This window comes from Salvelinus sp. IW2-2015, linkage group LG6.2 (genome assembly GCF_002910315.2).
Source record: "Salvelinus sp. IW2-2015 linkage group LG6.2, ASM291031v2, whole genome shotgun sequence".
NCBI classification, from domain to species: Eukaryota; Metazoa; Chordata; class Actinopteri; order Salmoniformes; family Salmonidae; genus Salvelinus; species Salvelinus sp. IW2-2015.
Genome location: NC_036846.1, coordinates 18028961 through 18047599, shown reverse-complemented (window position 1 = coordinate 18047599; position 18639 = coordinate 18028961). Strand labels below are relative to the sequence as shown.

Genomic DNA, 18639 nt, shown 5'->3' with positions numbered 1-18639 from the left:
AACACCTTGACAGAGCTTGAATAATTTTAAAAAGAAAATGCTAATTTTGCACAGTACAGGTGTCCAAATCTCTTAGGAGACTTAACCAAGAAGAGTCACAGCTGTAATAGCTGCCAAAGGTGTTTCTAACATCTATTTACTCAGGGGTGTGAATGCTTGTCCAATAAAGGTATATTAGTGTTAGATTTTTTATTAATCTTTAAAAAMAAATGTTAGAATTTTTACTCGACTTTGACAGAGTATTTTCAGTAGATCGTTGACAAAAAAAAAGTACAACTAAATTAATTTTAATCACATTTTGTAAACCAACAAAATGTGAAAAAGGTTCAAGGGGGTGTAGACTTTTTTTAAGCCCTGTACATGTAAATAATACAGCAATGCGAATGTATGAAAAAAGATCTTTATTCAAAATGGCACATTAAGATAATACATAATATAGAGGACAGAAAACACTGACAACATGAGAACGACAACTATAATTGTTATTATGCGAATAACTCCCATTTAAAAGATGAGAGAAATTTCAAAGGAAACCAAAATACATGTACATTTAAAGATCTGCACCACATCTAAACAAGAGCTATATTTTGATAAATATATTGTTATGGTCAAACCTAAAACAACTCAATATTTTCTCTGATAATTTTACATAAAAAATACGGAAAAACAGATGATTGAGGGAGCGGTTCAAACACTTCTAGCAATATACAGCAMTAACCATGACAAAAAGTCCAAAGAAAACAAGGGATAACGATGGCAGGAACCACCTGGAATTATGGTTAAAAATGTAAAAGTCTAGAAAAGGGTTCAATAGAGTAGCACTGAGTTACTTTGTTCCACTAGGAACTTAAAATGTTAATGTCAAGTCAGTCAACCATAATAAATGCAAAATATAAAACAAGAATGATGAGGTTGGATAATATAACCAAACTTTTTTCAGAGCTACAATACAAAAAGTCAGTGATCATTGGAAAGAGGTTTAGCATGAACATTCTATTCACTATGTGGTAACATTTTCAGAGTTCTGTAGTAGGATTGACAACTATTTATATTTTGATGTTAAAACACTGGTATCGGGTGGCAGCTCTAGCTACAATTGCTTTTTTCAGAGACAACGGCAGAGAGATGTYCCTGGTCTGGTCTTACGATGACAGTTGAAAAATAAAATTCCCTTGCTGTCCTCATGGCTATCATTCTATACACTATTTTTGTGTAGCTATCTAGTTAATTAAAGAGTGAGTTATCAACTTAAATACTCAAAACATCAAATTAGCAACATTGCTGGTGTTCTATTCTCCCTCGTGTCCGACTGTTGCCTAGTGTTGAACACAGTAATTCAATGCAGTCCGGCTAAAAGTAACCAGGGGGTTACATATTATTTTATTCAAAATGCATTCAAAATAATTGACATTKATTTAATTTAAGCAGTTGTTCGTCCATCAGAAAAAAATTACAATGTCAGTTCATTCAAATATACAATCATATTTACACAGATCTGTGCTACCAATGATACTGCAGCAAAAATGCTAATTGTTAAAAAAAAAAATATGATGCCTGCCTGAATACCCACTTGTTTCTCTCAATGGGGTTCAGTCTTTCATCATCTATGAAGTAACAAATTYTATGAAATGTCTATCCATTATTAATCTGAAGCTCATCTAGGGACCCTGGAAATGAGTGCAAGCCAACCCTTAATGGCGCAATGCATCAGACTCTTGATAACTCAATGTTTAGTGTTCTGTCCCCAGCAAATAAATCTATCATTTTCCATAACAATTTGCCATCACCCTAAGGAGAGGCCTTAACGGTACATCCAATCACCTCATACGTATGTCCCATTACTTTGCTCAACTTCATTTTCATTATGTGACATGTTGGACCAATGTCTGGAATCGTCTCCATTCCTAACCTCCCTCTCAGAACCAGAGGCTTGGGATGGTTGAGAACCACAACAGGTTGGTTTGGGCCTGGTTGCTTCACCAGCTGGTCTTCTTTCAGTGGAGTTGGGCAGATAATAACCCTGTCACCTGTGGTATCTAACAGGTGGGTGAAAGTCTTTGACCCAGATACCATGTCTCGTCGTCTTCTTTTCTTCCTTCGTTGGTTCAACTCAGGTGTGCAACGTTGAAGGCTACTTTCCTCTTCTACTCGTATCCTTTTCAATGAGAGCTTCAGGCAGGAAGAGAGTCTACCAGAAATGTCCCGCTTGTTTGCTGAACTTTTCCAGTGTCTGGGGACTGACCCTTTTTCAGTGTCAATTTGGCCAATCCAACTGTCCCGTGTGTTTACTGTTTTTTTGGCCACATTTGGAGGACTTTTTTTAATATTCAAAACTGTTTTCTTGTGAAGCTTTATTGTAACACTGTTATTTTCCCCCTTGGTGCTCAAGGGATTACTTGTTAGTGATTGGTTGTGTCTAGAACATTGAGCACTCTGCACCTGGTGACAGGTTTTTGGAATCATTTGAGGTGCATGAKCAGAGGACAAACCCTCGGGGGCCATGTCAGTGTTTCCTGGCTTTATCTTGTGTTCATGCCCTTTGCACACTGCTGTTGTCTTAGCAGGTGTGAGGATCAAAGAATTCTTGACATTTCCTTGCTCTACCGTTGCAGAGGGTGAATTATTACCCAAAGCTATGGTCCGAAGAGCCACCGCCAAGAGTTGAGGGCTACTTAGAGAAAATACAGCTGAAATGACTGGGAAACCTTTTGGTCCTGGCACGTCATCTACTAATGGATTCTCAGATTGAGTCCAACCAGAGGTGATTGAGTCAGCCACATGACAAGTCTCATCCTCTTTAGGTTGGTTTGTTGGAGAGGGAATGACCAGGGTGCTACTTCTAGGGTTGCACAATACAAAAGACGACATTGCAGCAGGTGCAACAAAGGGTGATTTGGTGCCATTGACGTTTCCCATCATGGACACACTCGAGACAGCTGTAAATGAATGCAAGCGTTCAGATTTTTGCACAGAATCACAGTTCTCTTCCTTCACTTCCTCTTTCTTTATCTCAAATGGCTGATTTACATCTTTCACCATCACCAGCAATTCTTCAGAGTGTTTTTTCAGTTGTATGCCATTTGTGGAGGGGGCAGTTGTTAAATCCTTTTGTTTCTGGTTATTTAGTTGTCGGGTTGATATGTTGGCTGTGCAAGTTCTCTTCTTCACTGGCTTTTCTCTAGTTGGAGTGGCGTTGGACATAGATGATTTACACAAAGTGGCATTTTGTGAGGTTGTGGTCCGACAGGCTTTCACTACAGACCCATTAGATTGTTGTGAGACAAGTCTCAACTTMAGTTCCTTGGTACCATTAACTGTTTTCACCTCAACAAGTTCAACAAGGCAGCCAGGGGGGATGGTCCCCACTTCAGGGAAAGAGACAGTCAAAGGCCTGTTGTGTTGAATTGGTTCATTTAAAGGTGCCAACAGCTCCACCTCTACTTTGGGCAATATGTTTGCATCCAGTGTCCCATCCATAGGTCTTCCTTCATCCACTCTGGTTGTAATATTCTTAGTGCGCAAAGGTGCGACCCTTGTATTTAAGATCCCTGATAATGTGGGATCTCTGGGCAGAGCACTGGGGAGAGAGGCCGGTTTGGGACCTCTGGGCAGAGCACTGGGGAGAGAGGCCGGTTTGGGACCTCTGGGCAAAGCACTGGATACTTTCTCAGGAGGCGCATTGTGTATTCGCTTCATATGCATTTCAACATAGTCTTTCTTCACAGCTCTATAATCACAGAACTGACACTTGAAGGGGTGTACTCTGGTGTGCTGTTCTACATGGTGGTTTAATTCGGCCTCGCTGTATGAGACATGGTTACAATAGAAGCAGTAAAATCTCATTACCGCATGCTCCATAATATGGCTGCTGTAATCGTCAAAATCTGTGGTCAAAAAGCGACATTTCTCACAAAACCACACTTTTGAGTTTTTGAATTTGGAATTTACCACACACTCAAAGTCAAACTCATCTGGCCTTCTTGAATCCTGCACAAATGAACTGTGAGTGTTTTGATTTGCAGGATTCCCATTTGATAGGTTGTTCAGACCTGCTACTCCAGGTTGGGCTGTCTTCTTCCTTCCTGTGTAGAGAACAGAATAATAGAAATTAGTGTTGATTTATGCCCCAAAAATACATTATTAGTAACAACGACTGTACTCTAAATAGGTGTGCCCAATATTAGACCTATGATTAATTATTTCATTAATTTATAAGACAAGATCTAAGGGCATTCCATAGCAACTGCATTGGGGATAACGCATGGCCCAATGACTTTACCTGCTAYCAGCATGTGTTCCGTGTCCAAATCGACAGCCATACTCAGTAGACGGTTCTGATTGGAGAATCTCAGCTTGGATTGCGAGCTGTGAATAAGAAACTATTCAACCCCGTTTTTAGATGCTACCCCTCCCCAAATCAAAATCGAATATGGATGCCAATTATTTGTTTTTGCACACACCTGTCGGTGMTTCACCTGTCTGTTGTTAGCTAATGAGTCCCGCAAAACAGCCAGGTGCTCTCCCAGACAGGGGCTGCATCTAAAAACTGGATTGAATAGTTTCTTGTTCACTGCTCTGTGTTGCAAACGGTAATTCTCCATTCAGAACCGTCTACCGATTATGGATGTAGCTTCGGGACACACGCTGTCATTAGCTAGGCATTGGACCATGAGTTATCTTGAAAGCAATCGTTATGGAATGCCCTTAGATTAATGCAATAATTAAAATCAAAGGTTTAATATTGGGCTAGTGCCTATTTTGATTTGGGATCATGCAACCACATGTCAACATTTAGATGACTGGACATATKACACAATCCATATAGATATGCTTGTTTCACGATGTAAACAACGTAATTGTAAACAAACACTATAGTCTCAAAACATGGTTCATCTTTCTGRGCTACCTAGGCATCTCCTCGCCTCTTATAAGAGAAGAACCCTTGCCGCTGACCTTCTCCAACGCGTTTTGAGGAAGCAAGTAGAAAATCAATGAATCGAGAAATAACTATGAATTTGAGTGGTTACATTTCTCCAGCCCCACCCTCTTTTCACCGTGAAATTGGCGTTTTCTCGCGTTGTTGTTGTATGAACTGCAGATTGCCCCTTTATCGAATTGAACATGTTTAATAATAATTTGAATTGTTTATCCCATGGCTGTTTTCCACGAGATTAAAACCGACAGAGGATGCTACGTTAGCCTAGCTACATTAGCATGTGACAATTTTGGGTGAACAAACCTTTGTTGACATTTTGACTTTGTGCCGTCATGTTCTGCTACATTTGGGACGCGCCGACTTCCATACGCCAACGAGTGGATTTCAAATGCTTGAAATAATCACAACATTTACAGCAAATACAATTTCAGCAGTTACGATGTTGCGTTTCTCCGTTATTTTTCTGCACATTCTTTCAGGTCATGTTGCCAGGTCAAGCTAAATTTCAGTTGCAATGACCACMCAAAACCCGCACAAAAGACCAGAAAACTAACCCTTTTTTTGCACGACAGGAGTTGCCACATTTATACAATAAAACCTTTTTCCATAACGTTATCGAGCCAATTAAGGCGGCATATCGTAGTAACTTGTAACGACATGAGAAGCTAAATTCGGTTTTCCTCAAAATWATATTTGTGAGCTATGACAATGTAATAAAGGAATTTGAATATGTTCAAGAGAAAATACAATTTGCACTTATTAAATTCGCCAGATAATTTTCCATCAATGGATGTCGACTTAACTCGTTTGACTGCTATTATTAAGCAATAAGGCACAAGGGGTATGTACCATGGCTAAGGGCTGTGCTTCTGCATGACACAACACGGAGTGCCTCAGTACATTTGTTAGCAGTGGTATATTGGCCATATACCACAAACCCCCTGAGTGCCTTATTGCTATWATAAACTGGTTACCAGCATAATTAGAACAGTAAAACAAAACAAAAAATTGTCATACCCATGGTATATGGTCRGATATACAACGGCTTTCAGCCAATCAGCATTCAGGGCTCGAACTTATACAAACAGAACTAGACAATCATTTGTGCCAGGTGTGATATCCCTCCTAAATAGCTCGGGCTAATGTTCCTATCAACTCAGTAAGGCCAGCAAGCTAGTCTTTAAAAATAAATGTTTTATTGGTATGTAACTGTTATAAAAGTTGTATTGTCAATTTTGTTTTGTATTTAAACATGTACATGACAATGCAACAAAATTTCCCCATGGGGACAATAAAGTCAGTAAGTAAGAACCACCCAGTTACTAATTGTAAATAAATCCCCTTTGTGCATGTGTTTAACTACAGAAWAATCAGACAGGASAGTTTGAGTGATGAAAGCTGGACAGAGGATCTCAAAATCCCTGAGCAAGAAATACTTGGATGAAGATAAAAAAACGAATGTTAGGAGATTGATTTGTCATTGCAAGAGACATAGGCTACAGACTAAAATCTGGGTTTATGATTGTAATTCAACTTTGCCATGGTTTGCTTAGATAAAGACAGTTAGCCTTTATCTCATGATGGGCCTACATCTAATTTCAGATAGTCTACAGTAGCCTAGACAAGATGTAGGCAAGATGTTAACTGAACGATTTAGCAGCTTGCTAAATTACCACAGACGAATTTAATCAACATGAATAGCGAGGCGATTTCGAGGTAAGAAGTGCCTGTGTTTCCCAATAGCCTGCTGAAATAGGCTACTGGGGTCATCATTTCAATCATTGAATTAAATAATGAGTATATATATATATACACTGAATATGATCAACAGACAGTTTTTATTTTTTCGATTTTTGTATCAAAGGGTAGCCAACAGAGGCAAATGTATCACTATSCACATTTATAGGTAGGCTATTTAGATTGTCAATATGGAGACAACTATTTCCAACCCTTTTCCCGTAAAACATGAATTAAACTAGAACTGGTGCACATCAATAAATAATGAAGACAATYCACTGGAAAACGAGATTGAGCGAAATTCGCTCGGAAGTGGTTTAAACTGCATTCTAATGTTGACTTTAATTAAAGAAAACGGCATCAAGTTAAGTGATTTATGCATGCTCAGTTCTTGGGTCTCGGGGCTGCCAGAATGGAAATTTGAAATGGAAGTTATGGAACACCCTCACGTGGTTCTCTTTATAGGGAAAAGTCCRCAATGAAACTGACATTAAATGGTAAAAAGTTGTCACAACGTGCGCGTGCTGCTCCCTCTACATGACTCAGCCAYTAACAGTTGTGCTCTCTCAACACACACACCACTCACTCCACAATAGCCTACCTCCCTCCCCCCTGACAGTCAGCAGCAGGTCACAGTGAAATATATATGTTTTAATAAAAAAGCCATGGCGGCCGCGGTGTAAATTAGAAATAGTCCAAAAACCCGCAASCAATACATTTTCACCCGCGACATCGTTTTCAAAGTAGCCTAACCTGCAGGAAAAAAACAAACATGGCAACACTGTTTCAGGTTGAAGAAAGCTCTGAAGGCCTACGGAGGAAATGCGTGCGGGTCGAAAGAGATTTTTATTGGCTCCGATGGTCACGCGTGATCAACTCGAGTTAACCCCTAGCGGGATTGACATATACGTCCTATATTTTCGTCGTTTATCCAGCTGAAATATCACTGGAGCTATCATCCAAAAACGCCATTCCATACCTAATTTAGGAATATTTAGAGAAGCATTACGCATATGCTTGGCAACAAATTGCTCATATCTTTCTATAGCCTATGAGGTTTCGAGCTTTTATTTTGAAAGTCCTTTCTAACGGCTCAGGAAGTAGCTTTATTTTGTAAGCTGCATGTTGTATATACTTTGTTTCCATCCATTAAATGTGTTAAAGACGCGTTACAACCGAGTACACAGCAAAATATGTTAATATGAAATAAACTACAGACCGTGAAACATGCAGTGGGTCAAAATATGCAGACAGTCGCTTTCAAGCACTGTGAACACGACTTTGACAGTGGCACTGTCTAGGTGAGTCTATTTTTCTCTAAATCAACTTGAACTGTTTTTCTATGAATCATTGAATAACGTTAGTTGACTAATAATTTGTCAGCCATCCCCGTGCATGATCAAAAAGAAAATGAAGTTGTGTCCCCCATGTGGTGGCTTTAGCTATTCATATAAGATAGCCCTTAGGATGATGACACTGCTGATATTATATAGGTATTATCCTTCCATTAAAAAGGGTAGACTGTAGGCCTATATTTTGCCATTCATTCTGTCAGTGCTCCTCATATCACATATTGTGAGATTAGCCTATCATTGTAGGCTAATAGACTGCACATCACCATGACTATGTTAAAATTGTTTCTGGGATTTACAGACCATTGTTGCAATTCACAATGACTAAGCACTAGCTTTCACTTCGGGGATTGACCCTCCCATTCGCCCAAAACAACTGCGTCCGGTGGTGTGTGGGCTTCCTGGTTATGGCAATAATAATACCGTTTGCCCGGATGCAAGTTCTTCTTTTCTCACTCCGGCGATTGCTTTCACCCTCCTACAGACACAAACTTATCCGTCAGAGTATGGCCTCAGATGCGACAACCCGGTTCGATTTTCTAGTGATTGGTGGTGGATCTGGGGGTCTAGCCGGTGCACGCAGGGCAGCGGAGCTCGGGGCCACTGCCGCGGTGGTCGAGAGTCACAAACTCGGAGGTACCTGTGTGAGTAAAAAGTTATCCTGGTTATAGCCACTGTACTTATATGAATAGTTCCAAAAGCAACTCTGAAATGACATCGCATAGGCCTAATTTCCACGGTTCAGTCTCTGATATTCTGTAAAGTTGTCACGTGTAGTTAACAACGGATTCATTGCGAAGCCTCGAGACCATACTCTTTTTGTGGGATGTTTTTGTGCACAATGTTGTGGTTTGTTAGAGTTAAAAGCAGTGGGCACCGATCCAGCGCACGAGCATTCTACTGGTACATAATAATTTTGTTTAACAGTACTAGAGTTATGGCCACAGGTGTTCATCACCCCCTTCTCCACATTTCAGTCTATGGAAGATAAGCTATTATAGTTACCATGTCTGACATCCACAAAGCCTGGTCTATCTTATATAGCTCTAAGGAATTGTACAATCTTTTGAGCTAAAGTGTATAATGCAGGGATGGGCAACTTTGATGGTGGTGGGGGCCACAAGGAAAACATTTTAGCAGCTCCTCTGTGACAGCAAAGAGAAACCTTTAATTTCAAGTTCATTTCCTGCAATTCTACCATTTTACCATGGGGCGGAGAGAATATTTAGCAATTTTAAACWAATTTCATACTATTCCACTCATTTTGCCATGGGTTGGAGAGAAAAAAATGGCAGTTTTACAGCTAATTTCCTGCCATTCTACAAAACTGACGATCAATAGATTTGACCATGCTTACTACAAGTTTAGATAGCTTGACTAATTTACCAATCTAAAAAATGTTAGCTGACATGGGCTAATTAAGTAACTGCTGATGCACAACCAAATGTCAAAATGTAATCTTGTGTATTCTAACTCTCAACAGTAAGTAGAGACCCCAACTGAGTCCCTTCCCCCAAAAGCATGTATATAAAAAAATATTTTAAAAGTCCTACAAAAGCTGCCAGTTGCCCGTCCCTGGTATAAAGTATTGCTCTCCCACACAACATACCAGAACTTCTCCAATCTGAGTTGGGGCAATGTAATTTCAGAGCTGTGGCCAGTATTCTTGCAAAATGCAAGACGATTCTTCGGCTCCCCATTGCTTTGTCTCAACATCAATCACACACACCCATGTTTCTTGGGTAGGAGCATGGATGGTTCCTTTTCATACATTGCTATTATATTTCAATTACTAGATATTTAATGATGCAATGCAGTTAACTAATTCCTTGAAGGACTTGACACTTCCTGTGTTCGCTTGATTTTTAGTCATGCTCATGTTTGTCGCCTTTTTGTCCTTTTCTTCTTTAGGTCAATGTCGGCTGTGTACCTAAGAAGGTATTGTTTTATAGTCAGCCTCCTGGTGGGGGTGGGGGTGGGGGGTGGGGGGCATGTGTAAGTAGCCTAGGCACTGTTAGTAGAGTAAGTTTTGTGCTGTGTGTGTGGAATATTAAATACACATTTATTAAACACACACATGATTTATGGGTATTTGTAGGGTACAGTAATAAAAAGGTCCAGAAGAATGTGATCCCGCAATTAAGTGTTTGTTTTTGGTCTCAGGTTATGTGGAATGCTGCAGTTCATGCAGAATATCTCCACGATCACTCTGACTATGGTTTTGACMGCGGACACGTTCGCTTCAGCTGGGAGTAAGTATCTGACTTGAAGTCGCCACAGTTGACGGACTTGTTCTGAAATCAGCCTTTCCTCTCACACCTTAAATTACTGCATCCTGTCAACTTAGTTAGAGCCCTCACACACCATTTCTTGTTTCTTTTTGCATTYACGTGTTAATGTGATATTCTTGCACAAGGCAAGCCTTTTCTTTGGTTCCTCATTCTTTCATGTGGGGGTGTTTGTGTGCTTGCATGGGTGTGCGTGTGAAAGGGTACCACACATTTCTATTGATGTGAAATGGCAGATTCATGATGAGACATTGCAGATTTTTCATGAACTGACCTTTAAGATAACAGAGGCTTTGTTAAGATGTTGTTATTTGAACTATCTGCAAGTCATGCTCCTTTTGTTCCCCATCCAGTTCTCAGTTTACATAGCAGTCTGTTGCCCAACTTTAGCCTTCRTTTGCGTTAATCTATTTGGCAACTAACTCCACACAGATTCTGTTACCCAGGTGACTGGGATTGATAGGGTAGACTAAGGAAGTGGCCACAACCAGTTAAAACTGATATCATTTAATTCGTCATGTGCAACATAACATGCTGTTTTTCAATTATTATTATGCCATCAAGCTTTTCTGTGAGCGCYCCAAATTTACATTTTGACATTATGTGCAACATTGGAACATATTTAGAKATTTGTGTTTATAAAATGAATTAATGAGTTATATATTTMTATTTAACTAGTCAAGTCCGTTAAGAACAACTTCTTATTTACAATGACGGCCAAACCCTAACGACGCTGGGCCAATTGTCCCTATGGGACTCCCAATCACGGKCGGTTGTGATACAGCCTGGAATTGAACCAGGTTCTGTAGTGACACCTCTAGCACTGAGATGCAGTGCCTTAGACCGCTGCGCCACTCGGGAGCACATCAGTAATTATTATCACCAATGATGTCATCCATTAATATCAGTTTTGACTGGGGTAATTGATCATAATCGCTGCGCCACTCGAGAGCCCAAATTAAGAGGAAAATGTCTCCAGTTCTGTAATCAGTCCTTTTTTCTTTTGTGTGCAGAACTATTAAGACCAAAAGAGATGCATATGTTAGTCGGCTTAATCACATCTATCGCAACAATCTTGACAAGGTAAGCTTAAACCAGTTCACTGACTGGAGTGTATATTTAGCTTTCCCTCATCATCCATAAAACAGGTTTTGACATGCATAGACATACACCATAATAGCCTATATTTATGACAATTGTGTTTTTATTCACATGTTTGCACCTGGAACGGAATGGTAACTGGTCGTCTCCCACAGGCTAAAATTGAAACGATTCAGGGTCACGCCAGGTTCATTGACGGCCCTGACCCCACTGTTGAGGTGAATGGGAAGAAGTACACCGCGCCTCATATCCTCATTGCCACAGGAGGGTTCCCTTCTGTCTTGAGTGACGATGATGTGCCAGGTAAGACTACACAATTAAATTGTATTTGTCACGTACACAGTTTACAGCAGGTATAAAAGGTGCAGCGAAATGCCTTGTGTGCTCGCTCCCTCAACATTGCGGTATGACCTAGGGTGCATATTTAAATGAACAACAACCTAAAAAAGTTATTTGTGAAAAGTGACAACCCTTTTGCCATTCTTTATCTAGCATGTAATTTGTGTCTATTTAAGCTTCAGAAAGGGTTAATGAAGTCTTCGTTAAGTTTGAAAAGTTATGCTTTTACCATCTAAACCGCTGTGAAATATATTTTCCATAACGRTAAATATTGTATTTTCAGCTGTTTGAAGGTGGTAAAAGACGCTAAAATGAAACTTAAGAACGGGAAGCACTGAAAAGATCTACCGCTTTGTAGACTTGCTTTCAATGAGAATTACAGATCTATAACTTAAATTTCTATGTGAATTTGGTTGGGTCCCCCCCAAGAAGTTACATATTGTAGCTTTAAAGTATAACTGATCTTTCGATTAAGGTATTGCAGTCTACTATGTAAAATTGCTATACCTAAACATTTGCTATATGCTCATTGTTGCTATTCAAATTGTATACATTGATCATTCTTTTTATTTTATCAAATTATTTTCACAGAATTTTTATTTATCCTYAAGAAATCGTGCTTTTCAAATATAAAATGAAATAATAAGCTTGGTTAAAGTTAGAATCSTTATTTGCTGCACCCATTTTTGGACTTATAAATAAATGATAATGAAACCCATTKATTCTTGAAGAATATAACTTATAAATGCCTCATGAGCTTAGTTTAACTGTCGTACKGGTCAGAACCCAAAATATAAGCTTGTTTTACTCCAATGTTTGTAAACAAAGTAAATGTCAACAAACACTGTATAGCCTCAAAACATGGTTAAAACGATAGTTGTGACACTAAGGACGGTCAGCCCTTGCAAACAGCTCTGTCTATGATTTGAAAGTTTGAAAGTGCGTACATTTCTCAGGCCCAACCAGTAGCTCTTTTTAGTGAAGAGATCCTTTAAGGATTCTAGCTTTAACTTTTCATATAATTCCAGGGGCAAGTCTTGGCATCACCAGTGATGGCTTTTTTGAACTTGAAAGCCTTCCTAAGTAAGTTTAATGTTGTTAAAGACAATAATTTCCATCAGAGATATTGATATCTTGGCTTGGCTGTTTGACAGATTGTGTTGTGTGCAGTGTAAGTTTGTGTTTCATCCTTTTAAATGTTTCCTCCCAACAGGCGCAGCGTCATAGTGGGGGCTGGATATATTGCTGTGGAAATGGCTGGCATCCTTTCCACACTGGGGTCCAAAACATCCATCATATGTCGACAGACAGGGGTAAGAACCAATCCAGGCAGACATTGGCCCATATATCATCCCACAAACACGAGTGACAGTTTTTAGAGGTGTGGCATGTACAAGAGGTGGCCACGAGGGCATGTCTAATCCTTTTTACCTTTCCCCTACAGGTGTTGAGAAACTTCGACACCTTGATAAGCTCAAATTGCACCAAAGAATTGCAGAACTCTGGCATAGAGTTGTGGAAAAATACTCAGGTAAAAGCATTTCTTTAGTGATGATAGTCTATAACTACTATTTTTCTTGTTTTGAGTAGCATTATGATTATAATGCATCCAACATTTTGTCAATGAATGTATGTATAACATGTACATTGTCCTTCCACTGTTATCCCAAAGTGGTCATTATTGTTTCGGTGAGATCAACTAGGTTATAGGCAGACTACGCAGAATCACTAGCTACCTTACATCCCAAATAACTACTCATTATGTGATCCTCAAGATAAAGTGATTCTGCACCTTGCCTTGCTCAAACTGATCCTCTGAAACATGCTGATAGTCTGCTATAACCTGTGTCTGCTGTCAGGTGAAGTTGGTGAGTAAGACAGGCAATGGCCTGTTGGAGGTCACACTGGTCACCAAAGACCCAGAGAAGAAGAACGAGGAGGAGATAATCGGCACCATCCAGGAGGTGGACTGTCTGCTATGGGCCATCGGCCGAGAGCCCAACACCGCCGGCCTCAACCTCAGCCAGATGGTGAGGATCACTCCTCAGACTGTTTACAAAGGTCTCTAGAAAAAAATGTGGAGATGTTGCCAAAACCTTTTATAGTTACAGTACGTGGCAAGGGATTCGGAAACGAGTTTGGAATGCTGTACACTGCGATTCCATTGCCTGCATTGCTCACTGTTTTCTCATAGATGTTGCAAAAAGAGAAATGTAATGTTTTTAAAGCAGCTAGAGCTACATGTATGAGTGTTGTGAATAATAGTCCCAACGATTTCAATATAAAGTACAAACCCTGTGTCAGTGTATGGGATGTGGCAGCTTACTGAAGGTTGGATGTCTTATTCGACAGGGTGTGGATATTGATGAGAGAGGCTTCATCGTTGTAGATGAGTTCCAGAACACCACTCGCCAAGGGATCTACGCTGTAGGAGACGTGTGCGGGAAGGCCCTCCTTACTCCTGGTAGGCTGTTAATACTCATCAGGGGTATGGCAGACAAAAAAGTGGCCATATTGAACCATACTTGTGTCTAGTTACAGACATAACTTCAACTGTATACAGCTTGCAATTCACCTAAGAATCATGTTGAATGTGAATAGATTGTCTGTAATGGATAAGGAAGAAGATAACTATAAATATAATCGCACAGTGTACCGTTGATAGTTCAGACACATTTTTGCATTGCAAATTTCAATTGGGACATTTTTTCTGTTGGGTGTGGGCAGTCGCCATTGCAGCGGGCAGAAAGCTGGCACACAGACTGTTTGACGGCAAGGAGGATGCCAAGGTCGACTTCTCCAACATTCCCACGGTAGTTTTCAGTCACCCACCCATCGGCACGGTGGGCCTCACGGAAGGTGAGTGCGCTCTTAGCAAAGAAGTCCTCAGGTGGATGGTTCCCCTTATTGTAAATGTTCTCGGKTGAAGTGGGATGAGTTGGCGTGTTTCTCTGTCAGTCTGTTGGATAAATAACCAGCCTGGGCCCGGTTTCCCAATAGCAATGGAACTTAGGCTTACAAGTGTTTTAACAATGCATCTTTCCTACAACGGACGGCGTTGTAACATGCATTTCCCAAAAACCATGCAGAGAGAATGTTCGCTAAGTGCATCGTTGAGGCATAGTGTGGATACTGATAGGATTGAAAGAAAGGCAGTGCTGCTCTCGGATCGGCTTTCTCCATTGGAATCTTACCTTAACATTAGAATTATTCCACAATACTGATGACGGATCAGCTCCTAGAAAGATATTATCGCCTATGGCTGCAAATATTATTCTAATGCTTACCCTAAAATAATGCACTATATCAAGACATCATTGCGCACATGTTACACATCATAAACTATATTGAGGCAAAAATTAAACAAATAACGAGCGTATTCAAGTGCAACTTTAGCGATAGTTTTGGGGAAACAGCTTGGAGAGTTAACGATGCTCCTACGAAGGTTCTTATGATGAACTTAGCCTTAAGATGCTTTTGGAAAACCGGGCCCTTGTCAAAAGTAGCACATGTTTTAGGGAATAGGGTGCCAATTGGAACGCAGCCTTGTGTTTGTGTTTTTCATTAGTAGAGAAGCTGATTGTCTTACATTTGGTCTTCTTGTGTTACAGAGGAGGCGATTAAAAACAGGGGGAAGGAGAACGTGAAGTCTTACATGACCTCCTTCACCCCCATGTATCACGCCATCACCACCAGGAAGACTCAGTGCATCATGAAGCTGGTGTGTGTGGGCAAGGAGGAGAAGGTGAGAGGCCCCTTAAACCTGGTCCTGGAGACCACGGCAGGTAGCCTAGTGGTTAGAGCGTTGGGCCAGTAACCGAAGGGTTGCTGGATCGAATCCCCGAGCTGACAAGGTAAAAATCTGTTGTTCTGCCCCTGAGCAAGGCAGCTAACTTSCTGTTCCCCGGGCGCCGAAGACATGGATGTTGATTATGGCAGCCCTCCGCACCTCTCTGATTCAGAGGGGTTGGGTTGAATGCGGAAGACACATTTCAGTTGAATGAATTCAGTTGTACAACTGACTAGGTATCCCCCTTTCCCTATATAGAAGTAATTATGCTCAAATTGAAAATCATTTAGGCTCCAGAACACCTAATCAAGGTGTAGATTTCATTAAAATAATCCAATGTTTGAACTTGTAAACAAGGGTGCATGGTATTTCTCTCAATGCGACTCTGTGCAGACAATTGCAATGTCCGCTTTAGGTGAAAAGCCGGGAACCATTGTGGATTTGACAGCTCTTACGCAGTTCCACCTCCAAAACGGTCAAAACATCAGCTATGCGGATTTCGCCTAAAGCGGATCTGATTTGAATCTGGCCCCTGATCAACTAATGAAGCCCTTGATTTGATGAAATAGGTGTGTTCATAGATGGGTTTGAATAAATCTTTGTTCATTAGGCACTAAACGGAAGAGACTGAAACAGGGAGGGACTTTTTTGTAAAATTGTACATTTTTGTATTTATTTAACCTTTATTTCACTAGGCAAGTCAGTTAAGAACAAATTCTTAATTACAGTGATGGCCTACACCGTCCAAACCCGGACGATGCTGGGCCAATTGTGTGCCGCCCTATGGGACTCGATCCAATAGGAAACTATCATTTTATTTTATTGCATGATCCAATAGGAAACTATCATTTTATTTTATTGCATGCCCTAATGAACACAACCCAGGATTGAATAACACTACCCTAGAACCCTCTATATTCAGCTCAATGAGCAAACCATTCATGCCAGCATGTTTAGCCTGCCTCAATCTAACAAAAATGACCTATCTCTTTCCCCCCCAAGGTGGTTGGCCTTCATATGCAGGGCATTGGCTGTGACGAGATGTTGCAAGGCTTCGCAGTAGCCATCAAGATGGGCGCAACTAAAGCAGACTTTGACAAYACTATTGCCATTCACCCCACCTCGTCCGAGGAGTTTGTTACGATGCGTTAACAACGCAAACATCTCGACGATCCTTAATTTTCAATACAGCACCAGCGAGAATCACTATACCAGGAAACAAGTGGCTCAACCGTCTTCTTTTGCAAGGGCTTGGCAACTCAATGTTCAATAACAGCTCTCTACTTCCATTTTCTTTCATTTAAGTGACCTCTTTTGTGCACCTCGTATGAATATTTTTGAAAATGCCTAGATGGACCAAGACAATGAAGTTACTGCTTTCTTCATCTGTACTGTGGGTGTTTAAGCATTGCTTATCAATTTATTAAACATGCAAGATTTTTCTCATGACTGTGAAATGGAAGTGGGGGATCTTCTACAGGCATTGTTGTCAAGTCATTGCGTTGGGAGTAAGGATAACTCTCTCCTAGTGTATGTGAAACCCTGATTGTCAGTCATTGTTTTAGAACGCTGTAAACACTGCCCCCAATTACCACCACTACTAGGTCGCAATTTCACTACTACTGTATTGTAATACACATTGAATAAACCTGCAGTTTTTTCTTAAGTATTGTATCATGTTTTATTTTCCACTTCTTTGACACCTTTTTAATGCCKATTTTTAGCACTAGTTTTTGCTTACAATTTATTTTGGAATTTGGTACGCTTTCCGTGTTGAATTAACTATCTTTGACCCATGTATGCCTTTATGGTAGATGCAGGGCCTAAAATGTACTCTTTGGTCCACCAGCCACTGTGGCAGGTAGATTTTTTTATTTACAATTACACCCAACAAAACACAAAAACGGATGAGCATTTTTGTAATGTTTCTAAAACAAATGTATTACTAATAAGTAATTTGGTTTATTCTTGAATTTATTTTTAACCAAATTATTAGGAGACCAATGTTCACCTGCCCCTTTAAGTGCAGGAGGTTACCGTGGTAACGGGTTTTGATTCATGTCTGTGCCTGTGAGATTGAGTCTGACTAGCGGAAGCGTTKATTTCTCTTTCCTAGCAGTTGAATTTCGAACGTTGAAGAACAATCTATTTTGTAAACAAAACAATGGAAATAACCAAGAAACACAAGCACAAAGTCTTACTTCAGTAGACTTTCGTTTCAAGTAAATTAGACCAACTTGTATGCCATTTCACTCACTCAGCTGTATGTACGCACAGACCCCTACAAGGCAGTGTTGCAGCGCGAGGTGGAATAGGCTATAGGATTTGTAGTTCTTTGACTTTGTGAGATTAATTTACCAGCTATGAAACATAACGTCAGAAATACTTTTCACAAAAAATGTAAACATACTTTACTATTTGTTTTATTCACAAATGCGAGTGAAATGCTTGCACTGTGGACCCCTGACCACCCACCAACTTGGCTGGTGAAATAGACAATCTACCAGCATTTTAGGCCCTGGGTAGATTATTTGATAGTTACATCATTATTCATTTATTTATTGTTACATACACAGGATGGCGCGATGGTAACACATTTGGGCTCCCGAGTGGCGCATCGATCGAGGGCACTGCATCTCAGTGGTTGAGGCGTCACTACAGACACCCTGGTTCGATTCCAGGCTGTATCACAACTGGCCGTGATTGGGAGTCCCATAGGGCGGCGCACAATTGGCCCAGCGTCGTCCGGCTGGCCGTCATTGTAAATGAGAATTTTTTTATTTTAACTGACTTGCCGAGTTAAATAAATGTAAAAATCATCGCGATATCAGGCAACTACCATTTCGTGGAAACCATCATACTCTCACGAGAGTAGCGTCACTTCCCARTTTTGTGTGTTGCCCAGGCGTTGCTGACGCCTGCCAGATCATACAAAGTCTGGATAGGTATTTAACGTATCAGCTAAGCACCTCATTTTTGTTGTTGTATTTTACTCCCTTTTTCTCCCCAATTTCGATCTCGTCTCATAGCAATCTGTCAGTCGATGACACCGTCGATGACGTAGAACGCAACGTGCAACGTTAATACGTGCAACGT

The 18639-nt window shown here is 40.4% G+C and overlaps 2 protein-coding genes across 4 annotated transcripts; one reads left to right on the top strand and one right to left on the bottom strand.

Moving 5' to 3' along the window:
- Nucleotides 1-1351: 1351 nt before the first annotated feature.
- On the bottom strand, nt 1352-5422 carry LOC111965907 (uncharacterized). Of its 2 annotated transcripts, none has more exons than XM_023990320.2 (2): nt 5240-5422; nt 1352-4082 (listed from the first exon to the last, which is right to left on the bottom strand). In XM_023990320.2, exons 1-2 carry the CDS (start codon nt 5268-5270, stop codon nt 1789-1791), a joined length of 2325 nt encoding a protein of 774 aa, XP_023846088.1. In that variant the 5' UTR covers nt 5271-5422; the 3' UTR covers nt 1352-1788. The 2 variants fall into 2 exon arrangements, with proteins under 2 accessions (XP_023846088.1, XP_023846087.1); XM_023990319.2 differs by lacking the exon at nt 5240-5422 and adding an exon at nt 4280-4391.
- Nucleotides 5423-7577: 2155 nt separating this feature from the next.
- Nucleotides 7578-17209, top strand: gsr (glutathione reductase). Of its 2 annotated transcripts, XM_023990323.2 has the most exons (14): nt 7578-7974; nt 8510-8669; nt 9937-9963; nt 10189-10277; nt 11327-11396; nt 11570-11717; nt 12782-12836; nt 12967-13066; nt 13198-13284; nt 13613-13783; nt 14106-14217; nt 14481-14612; nt 15365-15498; nt 16546-17209. In XM_023990323.2, exons 1-14 carry the CDS (start codon nt 7901-7903, stop codon nt 16693-16695), a joined length of 1509 nt encoding a protein of 502 aa, XP_023846091.1. In that variant the 5' UTR covers nt 7578-7900; the 3' UTR covers nt 16696-17209. The 2 variants fall into 2 exon arrangements, with proteins under 2 accessions (XP_023846091.1, XP_023846090.1); XM_023990322.2 differs by lacking the exon at nt 7578-7974 and having other exon boundaries at nt 8402-8669.
- The last annotated feature ends 1430 nt before the right edge of the window (nt 17210-18639 follow it).